Source organism: Corythoichthys intestinalis, chromosome 12, assembly GCF_030265065.1.
Source record: "Corythoichthys intestinalis isolate RoL2023-P3 chromosome 12, ASM3026506v1, whole genome shotgun sequence".
Classification (NCBI taxonomy): Eukaryota; Metazoa; Chordata; class Actinopteri; order Syngnathiformes; family Syngnathidae; genus Corythoichthys; species Corythoichthys intestinalis.
Genome location: NC_080406.1, coordinates 8,371,773 through 8,391,959, shown reverse-complemented (window position 1 = coordinate 8,391,959; position 20,187 = coordinate 8,371,773). Strand labels below are relative to the sequence as shown.

Below are 20,187 nucleotides of genomic sequence, written 5' to 3'. Positions count from 1 at the left end.
AGCAAAATTGGCAGTGTATCAAATACTTGTTCTCCCCACTGTATGAATTACATTACACTAAATACTGTTCCTCATTTACCTACTAGAGGGCAGCAACACTCTAGTGACAACACTCTGTGTGACGCTTTAACCCCAATTTTCTAAAATGGCAACAATAAACAAAACAAAAAAAAAGGAAAGTTGACTGTGAGGGCCGGCGCTTCAAGGTGGAAATTGGACTGTTTTCTTCACTGAAATACGCATCAACTGTGTCTGCTTCATTTGCCAGGAGACAGTGGCTGACATGTACGACAAGATTGCAGGAAAGGAACGCTACGAGAAATTGAAGCAACTTGAAGCTAGTTTAACCTCACAGCAGCAGTATTTCGCAAGAGCCCGAGAGTCAAATGAGAACGCCACAAAGGCTAGTTACTAGGTAGCAGCACTGATAGCTAAGCATTGCAAACCTTTCACTGAGGGTGAATTATGAAAGCGTGCATGATGACTGTGGTGAAGAAAATCTGTCCTGAGAAGCAAAAAGAGTTTTCCAAAGTCTGCCTGGCACGTAACAGTGTGGCGCGCAGTGAGCCAGACCTGGCCTTTGTGCTGGAGTCCAGATCTCAATATCACCCGTCACATTAATGCAGGCAAGTTATTAGACATTTACAATTAGTCATATGTTATTTACAGTAAGTCTCTGAATTGTTTTTGTTTGTTAGGATCAAAATCAGTCAAATTCAGACAGGTTATCAGTTTTCACTCCAGAATAAACTTTCAAAAGTTCAATCAACGTTTATAGGTACTGATACAATGGGGCAAATAAGTATTAAGTTTTCCCACTTGAAAATATTAGAGAGGCCTGTAGTTGTCAACATGGGTAAACCTCAACCATGAGAGACAGAATGTGGAAAAAAAAAACAGAAAATAAAATAGTTTGATTTTTAAAGAATTTATTTGCAAATCATGGTGGAAAACAAGTATTTGGTCAATACCAAAAGTTCTTCTCAGTACTTTGTTATGTACCCTTTGTTGGCAGTAACAGAGGCCAAACATTTTCTGTAACTCTTCACAAGCTTTTAACACACTGGTGCTGGTATTTTGGCCCATTCCTCCATGCAGATCTCCTCTAGAGCAGTGATGTTTTGGGGCTGTCGTTGGGCAACATGAACTTTCAACTCCCTCCAAAGATTTTCTATGGGGTTGAGATCTGGAGACTGGCTAGGCCACTCCAGGAGCTTGAAATGCCTCTTACAAAGCCACTCCTCCTGGCTGTGTGTTTGGGATCATTGTCATGCTGAAAGACCCAGCCACGTCTCATCTTCAATGCCCTTGCTGATGGAAGGAGATTTTCACTCAAAATCTCTCGATACATGGCCCCATTCATTCTTTCCTTTACACAGATCAGTCGTCCTTGTCCCTTTGCAGAAAAACAGCCACAAAGCATGATGTTTCCACCCCCATGCTTCACAGTGGGTATGGTGTTCTTCGGATGCAATTGTGTGTAAACACGAGAACCTGTGTTTGTACCAAAAAGTTCTATTTTGGTTTCATCTGACCATAACACATTCTCCCAGTCCTCTTCTGGATCATACGAATGCTCTCTAGCGAACCGCAGACGGGCCTGGACTTGTACTGGCTTCAGCAGGGGCACACGTCTGGCAGTGTAGGATTTGAGTCCCTGGCGGCGCATTATGTTACTGATAGTAGCCTTTGTTACTGTGGTCCCAGCTCTCTGTAGGTCATTCACTACGTCCCCCCCATATGGTTCTGGGATTTTTGCTCACCGTTCTTGTTATCATTTTGACGCCACGGGGTGATATCTTGCATGGCGCCCCAGAACGAGGGAGATTATCAGTGGTCTTGTATGTTTTATATTTTCTAATAATTGCTCCCACAGTTGATTTCTTTACACCAAGTGTTTTACCTATTGCTGATTCAGTCTTCCCAGCCTGGTGCAGGTCTACAATTTTGTCTCTGGTGTCCTTCGACAGCTCTTTGATCTTGGCCATTGTGGAGTTTGGAGTGTGACTGACTGAGCTTGTGGACAGGTGTCTTTTATACTGATAATGAGTTAAAACCCATTAATAATGCCATTAGTACAGGGAACAAGTGGAGCCTTGTTAGACCTCTTGAGAAGAAATTAGACCTCTTTGACAGCCATTAATCTTGCTTGTTAGGAGGTGACCAAATACTTATTTTCCACTCTAATTGGAAATAAATTCTTTAAAAATCAAACAATGTGATTTTCTGTTTTTTTTCTCCACATTCTGTCTCTCATGGTTGAGGTTTACGCATGTTGATAATTACAGGCCTCTCTAATATTTTCAAGTGGGAGAACTTGCACAATTAATTGGAGACTAAATACTTATTTGCCCCACTGTATATGGTTGACAGGACTGAGACATATTTTCTATAAACTTCCAAAACAGACAGCATGAGTGGAATAATTTCTTGTGAAATGCAATCACTTATTGCCACCCTTCCCAGTCGAAATTAATTTGAAGTCTATAACAGTCAATGGTAGTGAATGAATTAAGGGCTACAAGCAACAAAATAATCCAAAGGTATCAGAATATATATGTATACATGTGATATACATGATATATGGTTGACAAGACTGAGACCCATTTTCTATAAACTTCCAACACAGACAAAATGAGTGGAATAATGTTTTTTCAAATGTCTGTTTATTGATTTCAAGCAAATTAAAGCAATCAACAGTGGCAGTTTAAGTGAAAAAATAAGCACTTGACAATCCAGAGGTAAAAGGATATATATGTATATCAGGTATAAGGATATATACTGTATATATATATATATATACTAGTATGTGATATACAGTATATGTATATACAGTGTATCTATACCTCTGGATTGTCAAATGCTTATTTTTCCAATTTATCTATCACTGTTGATTGCTTGAATTTGCTGAAAATCAAAAAACGGACGTGAAAGAAAGAAATTATTCCACTCTTGTTGTCTGTTTTGGAAGTTCAAGAAAATATGTCCCAGTCTTGTCAACAATTGCATCTTTGGCGACATTATATAGCAACATTAAATGAGTAATGTATTTCATCCATTTGATCCTGTGAAGGAAATCACAATACAATAACAATGCTGAATGGGATTTTTTTTTTTTTATCGTTAGCTGCAATACAAATAATGCACAATACAAACACACACACACATACACGCAAAAAACCCCAGCTTGTGTTCATTATCTAATAAACCCATGACATGGCAGGGCTAGAAAAACATTTGTAAAATTTGAATGCCTTTGTTGGTTTATTTGACAATGTGATGTAACAACATGTTGATATATTTCCGGATACTTTTCATCCTCACGCCGTATATGATTGGATTGAAGAGAGGAGTCCACACCACCGCTTGCAATATCATCATCAGGCGAACGCTCTTTGGAAGCTCAGAATCCACTCGGGCAGCGATGACATCGAACACAGCTAAACAACAGAAGCTAATCAAAACTATCATGTGAGGTAAACAGGTCTTAGCTGCCTTTTCCCGGTCTCGACTGCTCCCATGATACACAACAACGAATATCCTTATATATGTGAAGAGGATGAACAGCATGGGGACAAACAGGCCGTTGAAAAAGATAAACACAGCGATAACGACCAGCATTTTGGATTTTACACAGTGAAGCGTAATTATGGAACTGTTGCAGAAAATTCCCACTGAGACAAACCCGCACATTTTTTGCTTCGCATTGGTGCTAGCTGCTGCTGCAGTCAGGCAGGCAGGCAGAAACCAGGACAAAACAATCAGAATGGTGACTCTGGTTGTATTCATTGAAGTTGCATATTGCAGAGGCTTGCAGATGGACACGTACCTGTCATAAGCCATGGCTGCCAAGAGAAAGAAGTCTGAAATACCAAAAGTGTAAAAAAAGAACAACTGCAACATACAGGCCGAGTGAGAAATGCTCTGCCTTTGAGACAAGATGTCAACAAACAGTTTGGGGTATATAACAGTGCTGTACAAAAGCGAGTTGAGACACAAAGCTGCGATGAAAATGTACATGGGCTCGTGAAGATTCCTGTGATTCCAGATGAGACCGATAATGCTGCAATTAGAGCAGATTATGAAAACATAAACTGTTAAAAGAGACACAAAGTAAACATATCTATACTTATCCAAATCAACAAAGCCACCAAGAATTATTAGGATCTGAGATCCGTTCCTCATATTTCGTTTATGTGTTAGCTCATTTTTTTCTCCACGATGCGCACACAGTGGTCAAGAGTTGCCTGAGTGCAAGTCTTATAAAATGGCTGCTCACCCTCCACGGATCTCATTAAAAGCTGCTGTCATGTCAACAAACTCCCTTAAGCATTTTGCACCTACGTGATGTTCGTAGGATTGACACATCAAATTTTTAGCTTTCGTTACGTTGCTTCGTGTCCAGAGATGTGGAGAGTAGAAGTTGGAGTAGTAAAAGTAGCCATCCAAAAAATTTACTCAAGTACAAGACGAAGAAAAAGAAGAATGGTCTTTATTGTCATCGTCTCAAGTATTCGGAGAATTGAATACAAGTACAGGTAGTCCGAACGAGTTCCGTTTCTGCATACAAGCAGGCAAGAGTGTCTCAAGAGTGATTTGGTCGAGAATTCTAGGTAATAATTGATATTTTTCGCACCATGCATGCACTTTAAAAAAGTTGTGAATAAAATGAAATGAATGGAAAAAAATAGCCTAACTTTAACTGGAAATATTTACGTAAAATGAACGATAACCTCCCGTTTTTAGCTTTTAACCCTTTAACACCTAAGCCTATTTTGGCCGAATTTGCATGCATTTGAAATTGCCTTTATATTTTGAAGAAAAAAATTGTTCACAATAGCCAAGTTAGGTACCTTTTTTCAGGATACCTTGAACTTCATGTCCAAACTGTTGTTTTCTTCACTGACCAATTATAATCCACATTTTGGACCCAAAAAGACAAAAAAAAAATCCAAAATCTTTTTTCAAAATTTGTAATGTTAAAGTCCCACTGACAACCAAACATGCTCGACCAACCGTTTTGAAGCTTGATAATATTTATTTAACTTGCTAGGATAAACATTCAATAGAAAAAATAAGATTGAATAATTTTATGTTTGAAAATTCAACACAAACAGCAGGTATGGTCATAGGCTTTTTTGCCCTTCACACATACTATGGTCAAAACATGTTATATACACTGCAAACTAGTGAGCAAAAAAATTATATTTATGATCCAACACAAAAATGGTTTGAAAGATATCTCTTTGTGAAGTTAGGTATTGTACCCATCACCTTATCAAAGGTATAGATGTACATGCAATCAAGCTTCTTGAATACACATCTATATAAAAATTAAAAAGATTCATAGTGAAGAAAAAATAATAAACATTGAAAAAAAAGTATTTTCAAAAATATTGACAAGTGGTTCAGTTCAATTAAAATTTTTTTAGGCATGCGATCCAATAGTTGTTTTTTTTTCACACTCAATAAAGTTTGTTTTTGAACATGTCACTAAGCTGCGTCACATATAACGTCACACAGCCTACTCATCCGCCCGTTGCGCGCTGCTGTCACTTCTACTCGCAGAGACGCCGACTGATCCGAGGAAAACAATGACAAATACAGCTCATCCTATTCCTTGAGTTGATGAAATAATGCATTAGCTTGCGCTAAATTTAGTTTTCATTCTGCACGTTTCAAAGTCGCTCGCTCAATCAAACCGGCCGTTGCTTGCTACTCGTGTCTCATTTCCCTTAGTTGGGGCCTTGCTCGTCAATTTATTAAAAATGTTCACATTAGGTTCGTCCTTCTTGACATCACAACGGCTCTTGGGATATGTCGTCTTTTGTGCTGCTTTCGGTTTTGAAAAAAGGACAAGAAATAATGGAAATGTGGAGATGGATACATGGTCCATGCAGCGTTTTAATGCATATTTATGAGTGCAATAAAACTATAAAACTCAAATGACATTATCTCCCGTTTTACTTGGTCGATTGACTTCCAATAAAAACTGGTGTGGACATCAACTTCCACACTTTTAAACGAGAGCAACCAAGGGCACGTGGGTGACGTAATTACAGCGTTACGAGGCTTCAAAGATGATATGCGTAAACGTGTCGCATCCGACACATTCGGTGTTAAAGGGTACGCCAAGAGTCTAGACTGTTTTACGTTCATATCTATAGAAATTTGGCGATTTAAGCATTTACCGTAATTTTCGCAATATAAGGCGCAACTGACTATTAGCCGCCACCCACCAAATTTGGCACGAAGACGGCATTTCTTTATAAATAAGCCGCACAGGACTATAAGCCGCAGCTGTCCTCACTATATGATGGGATACTTACACCAAAAGATATTAACCGGTAACACTCTATTTGACAGCAGCATCATACGGCTATCATAAGACCAAATGAACCGCTATGAAACTTTGAACCAACTGGCTGCAAAGCTTCATTGCGTCAAGAAGCTTTTTTTGGCCTTCACTGCTCCCTTGGGGGCGACAATCAACCTCTGCTGACACCTGCTGTCAACACTCTTGTTGTCCAACATGCCTCCAAGCATGCATTGCAGCACTACAGATGTATATGGCGGAAAGAACTTAGGCGTTCTGCCCTGAGATCCCCTATTTGGCCAAATTTCAAAATTGTCCTATATGCATGTGTGATACATTATTGGAAAGCTTAAAATCTCAACTTTCTGGAGGAAGAAACATTTTGAAAAGGAGGGAATTTTTTATTTTTTAAAACCCTATCTTGTTAGGTTTTGTGTTGGGTTTTTCCTAGTGTGACTTGTCTCTGTGATTACCCATTGATTTCACCTGTGTGTGTTCTCCCAGTGTATCCTGCAATCTGCATCCACCTGTGTTACCCAGCTGTTCCCTTGTCTCGTTACTCCTTGTCTGCGTGTGTATATAATGACCCAGTTCCTTGTCACCCCTTGTTGCGTCATTGTCTATGTCCGTCTTTGCAAACTTCAAGTCCGTTCCAAGCCCTCGTGTACCAGTCCCTCTGATTTAAGTAAGTTTTGTTTGAATCTTGCCCTTTGATCCCCAGTGGTTTTGTTTGTACTTTGTGCTTTTGTTAGTTATAATTAAAACCATTTTTTGAGTTCTCTGCCACCTGCCTTGCGTTTTTGTTTCTCTGCATTTGGGTCCACACCACCTGCCTGCCCGCGCATTCCCTGACATATCTGGAGGTGAGAACACGCAAGAGCAGAATTACAGACTCCACGACTTTAACGAGATATTATCGCATACTTATCTTGTTTTGATCTAAAAACTCCACATCGCTGAGTGTCAAGACACAGCTGTGAATGACCAAAGCTGGATTTTTGGGGGATTTTATGGGTGAAACATGGTAATATAACAAGGGTCGCCATGGAGAAATCGCAGACATCAAGGAGTGATTTTCTTTTTCATATATTTACCCTTGTAAACGTTTTTTTTTAAAAATATATATATTTTTCTTTTTTTGGATCGAAAATTCGACGGTAAAAAAAAAAAATACAATTAAGCGATATTTATGACAGACGCCATTTTTTTCATTTTGCCACAATTTGTTTAAAAGTTTAAAATATGTGAGTGAATAATTTTTTAAAGTCGTTTTTTTTTTTTTTTTTTTTTTAACGAAATATGAGACATCAATGAATGATTCTAAGCCAAAAATGGCAGACATTTTGAATAATAAATATAATTAATTACCTTTGTTTTATGGCTGGGTTGAAACAAAAGCGGTTGCGCAACGTCTGTAAACGGGGGTTTTTGGGGTAAAACGGACAAATTGAAAATAGTCATGCGGCATGAATCTGCTATGGCAGAATATAGACATATTGTTATATCAAACACAACAGTTGTTTTAGCTTAAAATACAACAGTTTCTTTTAAAGAGGAGTGCAAGAGCAGAAACTGCTTTGTCAGTCTTGTCTGTGTTTTCCGCCATATACCAATCAAAACTCATGCTCTGAGCTAATATTTCTTCAGTTACTGTTCTAGTTGTTTCATTATTTGCTAGTTCTGGTATTTGGTAACACTTTATTTGACAGTGGCGCCAAAAGACTATTATTAGACAATCATTATTATGACATGACACTGTCATAAGCATTATTGAATGCTTATAACAGATGTCATTTAGTGTTATGGAATGGAATTTTATTGTCATCATCATCGGTATCATTGACAATCATTGACAATTACAAAATGTGATATGATTTGCCCGAAGGAACCGAAGAAGATGACAAAGGCGGACGGGATGAAGCATATGCTTATCAGTTTCCCGTCCCCCATACAACTAAAGACGCACATTCAGGCATGGAACATACATCAAAATTGTAAAATAACACAGTCAACAATCTGGGTTTAGTAACTAAGCGTCCAGTTTCAGGACGTACAAGGTTATGACTTTTTCATGTCCCTGACATTTTTGCATCTGTTTGCTGTGGAACATTTTGTTGTGGCTATGTGTGTGACATGTTATCATAGCTGGTGTGAGTAGCGACTCAAAATGCTTTTCTTATAAGTCTCTTAAAAGCATACAGTGCCTTGCAAAAGTATTCGGCCCCCTTGAATCTTGCAACCTTTCGCCACATTTCAGGCTTCAAACATAAAGATATGAAATTTAATTTTTTTGTCAAGAATCAACAACAAGTGGGACACAATCGTGAAGTGGAACAACATTTATTGGATAATTTAAACTTTTTTAACAAATAAAAAACTGAAAAGTGGGGCGTGCAATATTATTCGGCCCCTTTACTTTCAGTGCAGCAAACTCACTCCAGAAGTTCAGTGAGGATCTCTGAATGATCCAATATTGTCCTAAATGACCGATGATGATAAATAGAATCCACCTGTGTGTAATCAAGTCTCCGTATAAATGCACCTGCTCTGTGATAGTCTCAGGGTTCTGTTTACAGTGCAGAGAGCATTATGAAAACCAAGGAACACACCAGGCAGGTCCGAGATACTGTTGTGGAGAAGTTTAAAGCCGGATTTGGATACAAAAAGATTTCCCAAGCTTTAAACATCTCAAGGAGCACTGTGCAAGCCATCATATTGAAATGGAAGGAGCATCAGACCACTGCAAATCTACCAAGACCCGGCCGTCCTTCCAAACTTTCTTCTCAAACAAGGAGAAAACTGATCAGAGATGCAGCCAAGAGGCCCATGATCACTCTGGATGAACTGCAGAGATCTACAGCTGAGGTGGGAGAGTCTGTCCATAGGACAACAATCAGTCGTACACTGCACAAATCTGGCCTTTATGGAAGAGTGGCAAGAAGAAAGTCATTTCTCAAAGATATCCATAAAAAGTCTCGTTTAAAGTTTGCCACAAGCCACCTGGGAGACACACCAAACATGTGGAAGAAGGTGCTCTGGTCAGATGAAACCAAAATTGAACTTTTTGGCCACAATGCAAAACGATATGTTTGGCGTAAAAGCAAAACAGCTCATCACCCTGAACACACCATCCCCACTGTCAAACATGGTGGTGGCAGCATCATGGTTAGGGCCTGCTTTTCTTCAGCAGGGACAGGGAAGATGGTTAAAATTGACGGGAAGATGGATGCAGCCAAATACAGGAACATTCTGGAAGAAAACCTGTTGGTATCTGCACAAGACCTGAGACTGGGACGGAGATTTATCTTCCAATAGGACAATGATCCAAAACATAAAGCCAAATCTACAATGGAATTGTTCAAAAATAAACGTATCCAGGTGTTAGAATGGCCAAGTCAAAGTCCAGACCTGAATCCAATCGAGAATCTGTGGAAAGAGCTGAAGACTGCTGTTCACAAACACTCTCCATCCAACCTCACTGAGCTCGAGCTGTTCTGCAAGGAAGAATGGGCAAGAATGTCACTCTCTCGATGTGCAAAACTGATAGAAACATACCCCAAGCGACTTGCAGCTGTAATTGGAGCAAAAGGTGGCGCTACAAAGTATTAACGTAAGGGGGCCGAATAATATTGCACGCCCCACTTTTCAGATTTTTATTTGTTAAAAAAGTTTAAATTATCCAATAATTTTTTTTCCACTTCATGATTGTGTCCCACTTGTTGATTCTTGACAAAAAATTAAAATTTTATATCTTTATGTTTGAAGTTTGCTCACCATTCTTGTTATCATTTTGACGCCACGGGGTGAGATCTTGCATGGAGCCCCAGATGGAGGGATATTATCAGTGTTCTTGTATGTCTTCCATTTTCTAATAATTGCTCCCACAGTTGATTTCTTTACACCAAGCAAAGAGTGAAGAGTTGCAGAAAACGTTTGGCCTCCGTTATTGCCAACAAAGGTTACATAACAAAGTATTGAGATGAACTTTTGGTATTGACCAAATAATTATTTTCCACCATAATTGGCAAATAAATTCTTTAAAAATCAAACAATGTGATTTTCTGTCCCCCCCCCCCCCCCCCCCCCCCCACACACACACATTCTGTCTCTATGGTTGAGGTTTAACCACATTGACAATTACAGGCCTCTCTAATCTTTTCAAGTACTAGAACTTGCACAATTAGTGATTGACTAAATACTTATTTGCCCCACTGTATATATGTGATATATATGATACAGTGGGGAGAACAAGTATTTGATACACAGTCAATAGGAAAACCCATTGGCAGTGTATCAAATACTTGTTCTCCCCACTGTATATGGTTGACTAGACTAAGACCTATTTTCTATAAACTTCCAAAACAGACAAAATGAGTGGAACAATTTCTTTCTTTCAAATGTCTGTTTATTGAATTCAAGCAAATTAAAGCAATCAACTATGACAGTTAAAGTGGAAAATCAAGCTTTTGACAATCCAGAGGTTTCATCATATAATCATATAAATAGACATACAGTATATATCCTTATACCTTATATGCATATATTTCCTTATACCTCTGGATTGTCAAGTGCTTATTTTTTCACCTTAAGTGTCACTGTTGATTGCTTTAATTTGCTTAAAATAGAATAGAAACTGATATTTGAAAAAAAAAAAAAAAAGAAATTATTCCACTGATGTTGTCTGTTTTCAAGTTCTAGAAAATATGTCTCAGTCCTGTCAACCATTGCATATTTGGTGACATTATATTGTAACAATATATAAGTACTGTATTTAATCCATTTAATCCTGTGAAGGAAATCACAATACAATAACAATGCAGAATGAGGGATTTTCTTTTTTAATCATGACCTGCAATAAAAACAATGCACAATACAAACACACATACACACACAAAAACAGCAAGTGTGCATAATCTAGATTCTAGAAAACCAATGGCATGAAGACAAATGTTCGTAAAATTTGAATGCCTTTGTTGGTTCATATGACAATGCGATAAAACAACATGTTGATATATTTCCGGATACTTTTCATCCTCAGTCCGTATATGATTGGATTGAAGAGAGGACTCAACACCACCATTTGCAATATCATCATCAGGCGAATGCTCTTTGGGAGCTCAGAATCCACTCGGCCCGTGATGACATCGAACGCACCCAAACAAAAGAAGCAAATCAAAACTATCATGTGAGGTAAACAGGTCTCAGCTGCCTTTTCCCGGTCTCGACTGCTACCACGATACACAACAATGAATATCCTTATATATGTGAAGAGGATGAACAGCATGGGGACAAACACGCCATTGAAAAGGATGAACAGAGCGATAACAGCCAGCATTTTTGATCTTACACAGTGAAGCTTATTTATGGAATTGTTACAGAAAATTCCCGCTGAGACAAACCTGCACATTTTTTGCTTTGCATTGATGCTAGTTGCCGCTGCGGTCAGGCAGGCAGGCAGAAACCAGGACAAAGCTATCAGAACGGTGACTCTGGTTGCATTCATTGTGGTTGCATATTGCAGAGGCTTGCAGATGGACACATACCTGTCGTAAGCCATGGCTGCCAAGAGAAAGAAGTCTGAAGAACCAAAAGTGTAAAAAAAAGAACAACTGCAACATACAGGCCGAGTGAGAAATGCTCTGCCTGTGAGACATGATGTCAACAAACACTTTGGGATATATATTATTGCTGAACATAAGCGAGTTGAGACACAAAGCTGCGATGAAAATGTACATGGGCTCGTGAAGGTTCCTGTGATTCCAGATGAGACCAATAATGCTGCAATTAGAGCAGATGATGAAAACATAAACGGTTAAAAGAGACACAAAGTAAACATATCTATACTTAGTTATTAGGATCTGTGATCTGTTCCTCATGTTTCGTTTATGTGTTTGCTCGTTTTTTTTCCTGCACGACGCGCACACAGTGGTCAAGAGGTGCCTGACTGCAAGTCTTATAAAATGGGTGCTCACCCTCCACGGATCTCATTAAAAGCTGCTGTCATGTCAACAAACTCCCTTAAGCATTTTTCACCTACGTGATGTTCGTATGATTGACCCATCAAAGTCATAGCTTTTGTTACGTTGCTTCGTGTCCAGAGGTGAGTTAGAGTAGAAGTAGTAGTAAAAGTAGCCATCCCCCAAAATTACTCAAGTACAGGAAGGTCTTTATCGTAATTGTCTCTAACGAAATGAACACTGTGAAACAAGCAAAAAAAAATTGAATTGTAAGTGAATTCAGTACAAGTACAGGTAGTCCCCGAGTTACGAACCAGTTCCGTTTCTGCATACAAGCAGACAGGAGTGTCTCAAGAGTGATTCGGTCAAGGATTCTAGGTAATTATTATATTTTTCGCACCATGCTTGCACTTTGAAACTATGTAAATACTATGAAATGAATGAAAAAAAATACCCTAACGTTTGCTTGAAATATTAACGTAAAATGAACAATAAATGCCCGTTTTTGCTTTTAACCAAGAGTCTAGACTGTTTTACGAAAATTACTGTAAATGCTTAAATCGCGAAATTTCTATAGATACAGTGGGGCAAATAAGTATTTAGTCAACCACCAATTGTGCAAGTTCTCCTAATTGAAAAGATTAGAGAGGCCTGTAATTGTCAACATGGGTAAACCTCAACCATGAGAGACAGAATGTGGAAAAAAAAAAACAGAAAATCACATTGTTTGATTTTTAAAGAATTTATTTGCAAATCATGGTGCAAAATAAGTATTTGGTCTATACCAGAAGTTCATCTCAATACTTTGTTATGTACCCTTTGTTGGCAATAACGGAGGCCAAACGTTTTCTGTAACTCTTCACAAGCTTTTCACGCACTGTTGCTGGTATTTTGGCCCATTCCTCCATGCAGAGCTCCTCTAGAGTGGAAAATAAGTATTTGGTCACCTACAAAGAAGCAAGATTTCTGGCTGTCAAAGACTAACGAGGTCTAACGAGGCTCCACTCATTACCTGTCTTAATGGCACCTGTTTTAACTCGTTTCCGGTATAAAAGACACCTGTCCACAAGCTCAGTCAGTCACACTCCAAACTCCACAATGGCCAAGACCAAAGAGCTGTCGAAGGACAGCAGAGACAAAATTGTAGTCCTGCACCAGGCTGGGAAGACTGAATCTGCAATAGGTAAAACGCTTGGTGTAAAGCAGGGGTGTCCAACTTTTTGCGAAGGGGGCCAGATTTGGTGTGGTAAAAATGTGGGGGGCCGACCTTGGCTGACGTCCTACACGTAGAACAATATATTTAAGCAAATTTTAGCAAGTCATTCTGTGTGTCACATTTGCTTTATTATTATTTTTTAATCAATAATTTCAACAATCTCGCAACTAGCCGTTGTAGCGTTCTCTTTCGACTCTCGCGCTCTTGCGAAATACTGCTGCTGTGAAATTAAACTAGCCTCAAGTTGCTTCAATTTCTCGCTATGTATCTTCCCGGTAATCTTGTCATACATGTCAGCGTGTCTTGTTTGGTAATATCGCCTCACATCGAGATCTTTAAAAACAGCGACTGTCTCTTTGCAAATGAGGCAGACACAGTTGTTGCGTATTTTAGTGAAGAAATAGTCCAATTTCCACTATCTTTGAAGCGTCAGCCATCGCAGTCAAGTTTTTGTTGTTGTTAATTGTTGCAATTTTAGAAAATTAGGAGTAAAGTGTCACATGGGGTAATGTTGCTTAGAGTGCTGCTGCCTTTTAGTGGGTAAATGAGGAGCAGCATTTAGTGTGTAAGCTACTTCATATGCTGGTAGCAGTACTGCTGACCAATTTATTGAGTCTGTGTGCAGGTCAGACGTTATTGATTTTATGACAGAGACTGGGGGCCTGATGAAATTTGACCACGGGCCGCATTTGGCCCCCGGGCCGGACTTTGGACATGTCTGGTGTAAAGAAATCAACTGTGGGAGCAATTATTAGAAAATGGAAGACATACAAGACCACTGATAATCTCCCTCAATCTGGGGCTCCATGCAAGATCTCACTCCGTGGCGTCAAAATGATAACAAGAACGGTGAGCAAAAATCCTAGAACCACACGGGCGACCTAGTGAATGACCTACAGAGAGCTTGGACCACAGTAACAAAGGCTACTACTATCAGGAACACAATGCGCCGCCAGGGACTCAAATCCTGCACTGCCAGATGCGTCCCACTGCTGAAGAAAGTACACGTCCAGGCCCGTCTGTGGTTCGCTAGAGAGCATTTGGATGATCCAGAAGAGGACTGGTAGAATGTGTTATGGTCAGATAAAACCAAAATACAACTTTTTGGTAGAAACACAGGTTCTCGTGTTTGGAGGAGAAAGAATACTGAATTGCATCCGAAGAACACCATACCCACTATGAAGCATGGGGGTGGAAACATCATGCTTTGGTACTGTTTTTCTGCAAAGGGACCAGGACGACTGACCTGTGTAAAGGAAAGAATGAATGGGGCCATGTATGGAGAGATTTTGAGTGAAAATCTCCTTCCATCAGCAAGGGCATTGAAGATGAGACGTGGCTGGGTCTTTCAGCATCACAATGATCCCAAACACACAGCCAGGGCAACAAAGGAGTGGCTTCGTAAGAAGCATTTCAAGGTCCTGGAGTGGCCTATCCAGTCTCCAGATCTCAACCCCATAGAAAATCTGTGGAGGAAGTTGAAAGTCCGTGTTGCCCAACGACAGCCCCAAAACATCACTGCTCTAGAGGAGATCTGCATGAAGGAATGAGCCAAAATACCAGCAACAGTGTGTGAAAAGCTTGTGAAGAGTTACAGAAAATGTTTGGCCTCCGTTATTGCCAACAGCGGGTACATAAAAAAGTATTGAGATGAACTTCTGGTATTGACCAAATACTTATTTTCCACCATGATTTGCAAATAAGTTCTTTAAAAATCAAACAATGTGATTTTCAGTTTTTTTTCCTCCACATTCTGTCTCTTGTGGTTGAGGTATACCCATGTCGACAATTACAGGCCTCTAATATTTTCAAGTAGGAGAACTTACACAATTGGTGGTTGACTAAATACTTATTTGCCCCACTGTAGCTATAGAAATTTCGCGATTTAAGCATTTACAGTAATTTTCGCACTATTAGGTGCACCTATTAGCAGCCACCCACCAAACTTGACACAAAAACGAGATTTGTTCGTAGAGTGGATCACAAAAATGAGCACACCCCTCGCATTTCTGCAGATATTTAAGTATATCATTTCTTGGGACAACACTGACAAAATGGCATTTTCACACAATGAAAAGTAGTCTGTGAGCAGTTTATATAATAGAGTTAATTTATTTCCCCCCCCAAAATAACTCATAATATAGACATTAATATCCAAACCCCTGGCAACAAAAGTGAGTAGACCCCTTTGAAAAAACGTAGACAAGAAAGACCGTCTACGTCAAGACAAAGACAAGAAAGCCGAATGTCTATGCCCCAGTATGGGATGATGCCCAGTTCATTACACGTCTGTTTTCCTCCTTGCCCGATAATGAGTCTTGCTACCCTATTTTAGGCGGCGATTTCTACCTTATCCAGGATCCGTTTTTGGATAGGTCCTCATCCAGACCCTTTATTCTATCCAACTCTGCTACCACATTAAAGCTTTTGCATATCAGTTGGGACTCAGCGACCTTTGGAGACATCTTAATCAGTCTGAGAAGGTTTTTTCATTTTTCTCCCACGTCCATAATACTTACTCCAGAATTGACTTTTTTAAATAGACAATAGATTGTTGGACTGGGTAACAGTGCTGAACATAAGCGAGTTGAGACCCAAAGCTGCGATGAAAATGGAAAAGGATATATCTGTATATAAGGTAGAAGGATACATATGTACAGTTGTGGTCAAAAGTTTACATACACTTGTGAAGAACATAATGTCAAGGCTCTCTTGAGTTTCCAGTTATTTCTACAACTCTGATTTTTCTCCGATAGAGTGATTGGAACAGATACTTCTTTGTCTCAAAAAACATTCATGAAGTTTGGTTCTTTTATGACTTTATTATAGGTTAACAGAAAAAGTGATCAAATCTGCTGGGTCAAAAAATATACATACACGATCTGAAAAAGCAAATCATTGACTTTAACAAGTCAGGAAAGTCACTTGGAGCCATCACGTCCCAAGAGCAACAGTGCAAACAATTGTTTGTAAGTATAAAGTGCATGGCACTGTTTTGTCACTGCCACGATCAGGAAGAAAACGCAAACTATCACCTGCTGCTGAGAGAAAATTGATCAGGAGGGTGAAGATTCAACCGAGAATCGCCAAAAAGCAGATCTGCCAAGAATTAGAAGCTGCTGGAACACAGGTGTCAGTGTCCACAGTCAAGCGTGTTTTGCATCTCCATGGACTGAGAGGCTGCCGTGCAAGAAGGAAGCCCTTGCTCCAAAAGCGGCACCTTAAGGCTCGACTGAAGTTTGCTGCTGATCACATGGACAAAGATAAGACCTTCTGGAAGAAAGATCTGTACTGTTTGGCCACAATGCCCAGCAATATGTTTGGAGGAGAAAAGGTGAGGCCTTTAACCCCAAGTACACCATGTCTCCCGTCAAGCACGGTGGTGGTAGTATTATGCTGTGGGGCTGTTTTTGCTGCCAATGGAACTGGTGCTTTACAGAGAGTAAATGGGATAATGAAGAAGGAGGATTACCTTCAGATTCTTCAAGATAACCTAACGTCATCAGCCCGAAGATTGGGTCTTGGGCGCAGTTGGGTGTTCCAACAGGACAATGACCCCAAACACACATCAAAAAAGGTAATGGAATGGCTAAATCAGGCTAGATTTAAGGTTTTCGAATGGCCTTCCCAAAGTCCTGACTTAAACGCCATTGAGAACTTGTGGACAATGCTGAAGAAACAAGTCCATGTCAGAAAGCCATCGAATTTAACTGAACTGCACCAATTCTGTCAAGAGGAGTGGTCACAGATTCAACCAGAAGTTTGTGGATGGCTACCAAAAGCGCCTAATTGAAGTGAAAATGGCCAAGGGACATGTTACCAAATATTAGCGCTGCTGTATGTTTATTTTTGACCCAGCAGATTTGATCACTTTTTTCTGTTCACCCATAATAAAGTCATAAAAGAACCAAACTTGATGAATGTTTTTTGTGACAAAGAAGTATCTGTTCCAATCACTCTATCAGAGAAAAATCAGAGTTGTAGAAATAACTGGAAACTCAAGAGAGCCATGACATTATGTTCTTCACAAGTGTATGTAAACTTTTGACCACAACTGTATATATATTTGATATATATGACTGATATAGACCCTACCCACGTGACGTCACAACTCCGCTCTCCTGACTGGTGCCGCCCACTTGTCAACACATCGTGTTGACCTGTTACGGCTATGTACATTCCTCCTATTTACGGCGTGTTTTTCTGCTCTTTAACATTAATAATCAAAATGGTGAAGGCGTGTGTGGCGGTCGGTTGCAATAACAGAGAAGATAGACGGAGAGACTTGAAGTTCTACCGGATTCTGAGAGACACGGAGAGGAGAGAGCGAGATGGGCTGCTGCAATTCGACGAGAAAACTGGGCTCCAAACGATTACCACAGATTATGTAGTAGTCATTTTATATCTGGTAAGATGCATTTAATATATATATAGAGGGTTTTGGGCTGACAACCACAATTAAGATCATTGCTAGGCTAATCGCCGACAACATACACGAATGTATGTAGTGAGTGCTATCGCTAAACCATATAAACATTAAAAGCCCTAGCTCCATTGACAAATGACATGAAATACATTAGACTTGACAGTGGATGTTAGCAAGAACAAAAGATTTTGAATTGAAAATTTCGTAACTCACCTTCCGAGCACAAGATTCCTGCCGAATTTTCGTGTACGAGGACCTGTTTCACCCAACCAGCAACGTAGCATTTATAAGCCTCCAAGCTCTTAAAGTTTTTCAAACTTTCATGAGAATAGGCTGATTTTGTGTGGACAAGATAGTTGTAAATATCAGGGTCAGGCAGAGACGGCGAGGGCAGCCGGTCAAAAATCATCGATTTAGGCATCAAATATGGATCTGGCGACTGTATAGAACGAAGCTTTTCGACATAACGCCTTTTATGCAACACATCCAGTGAGTTTACGGCATCAGAAAGCACCGGGTCTTCCATGAAATGCATTTTAAATTCCTCGATCAATTGAAACCAATGCTAATACAGAGACAAAATGACGGACAAGTGGGCGGAACCATACAGCGAGCACGTGGTTTTATGACGTCGGTGGGTAGGGTCTATACGTACAGTGGGGAGAACAAGTATTTAATAAACTGCCAGTTGGCAAGTGTATGAAATACTTGTTCTCCCCACTGTATATGTATATATATTCAGGGTTAAAAAAAAAAAAAAAAAAAAAAGGTTAAATAGATGCGACAAAAATAGCACAATCTTAGCTGTCAATGTGCACTTTGGACTTAAATTTGTTTTTTTATGTTAGGCTACTTATTCATTTCCTTATGATTTAAAAAAGTAAATGTTTACATTAACTTCAGTTTTAATATACAGTACATCCTATGTTCATAAGTAGTTAAAAATGAGATTTGGCATTTAGTATGTGAGGAAATGAGGGAAAATAAAAATTAGGAGATGGAGGTTGGGGTTATTGCTGTTTTTGTTAAATTTTATTTTGCAAAGCATTGAAAAAAAATACAATTTTGAATGAAAATCTGTTTTTGTATGTTATAGAAGTAACTGTGCTAAAACAGTTTTCTTTGCATTTTAGTAGTTTAAGAGGTTTGACCCCCCCACCCCCATTTTTCACCTATGTGATGTTCGTGGGATTGACCCATCAAATTCTTAGATTTCTTTACCTTGCTTCGAGTCCAGAGGTGGGTAGAGTAGAAGTATGAGTTGTAAAAGTAGCCATCCCGAAAAAATATAAAAATAGAAATACTAAATGAACATAGTGAAACAGGCAAAAAAAAGTATTCGGTGAATTGAATACAAATACAGGTCGTCTCCAGGTTACGGACAAGTTCAGTTTCTACACTAGCCGTAACCCGAATTTCCGCGTAAATTGGAATTAACCCCTTAAGTACCTCTCGATGCCCTCTAAAACTCCAAATAACAATCTAAAAACCAGTGGGGTTTCTTTTCGTTTTTTTTTTTTTTTTTTTTTTTGTCAACAAACAATTTTTTCATAACGACGTCACAATCATGCACTGAAAACGTGTCTTGGGAGACTAAAACATAACGAGATGGATGCCAGTTGTCGTCTGACGACACGAAAATATTTTCTTGTTGTATGTGTAGTTAGCACGCATTTAGCTGTGTTTGGTTGTGTCATTCATGTGACGTGCTGCCCTCCCCGATGTTTACTCACTTCCTTGTAAGTCCCATGGTCCCACAGTAGTAGGGCTTGTTTTGGTCAACATCCACCAATGAATGGGAACCTTTTGAAACTCCAAAAAGGTGCACACTTCTCTCCCTCATAAAGCTAGATTTCTCTGCGGCCGTTTGGCTGGCGTGATGCGAAAAATAAACGTATTAATCCGCAAAATCAGCTGAATCCTTAGTCCTCATAGACAACAGTACGGCTGTTTAGTGAAGAGGACGCCTTCACCCGTACACGTCACAGCGCCCTCCTCCCCAATGCAAGACCGAAGCCAGAAGTTACTCTTTTTCATGGCGCGGGATTAAAAAAACTAAATAAATATAGCAATCGCTTCCACACACATCCAAGCGTTCCATATAATTCAGGAGCATAAAATGCCGCGTGTATTATGAAATAAACATGCTTTTTCGTGTCACATGCACTTTAACTGTGTGAGAATAGGGCCTCATTAATAGGCAAGACAAGGCAAATTTATTTATATAGCACAATTCAAAACAAGGCAATTCAAAGTGCTTTACATCACATGA

General features: G+C 39.4%; 2 protein-coding genes across 2 annotated transcripts; both read right to left on the bottom strand.

Moving 5' to 3' along the window:
* Positions 1-3,264: 3,264 nt before the first annotated feature.
* On the bottom strand, positions 3,265-4,185 carry LOC130926627 (olfactory receptor 1P1-like). The gene has a single exon (XM_057851629.1). It carries the CDS (start codon positions 4,183-4,185, stop codon positions 3,265-3,267), a length of 921 nt encoding a protein of 306 aa, XP_057707612.1.
* Positions 4,186-11,294: 7,109 nt separating this feature from the next.
* Positions 11,295-12,192, bottom strand: LOC130926626 (olfactory receptor 1P1-like). Its single transcript, XM_057851628.1, is given in 2 exon segments — positions 11,295-11,918; positions 11,920-12,192. Coding segments are annotated over 2 exon segments (897 nt in total).
* Between the last annotated feature and the right edge of the window lie 7,995 nt (positions 12,193-20,187).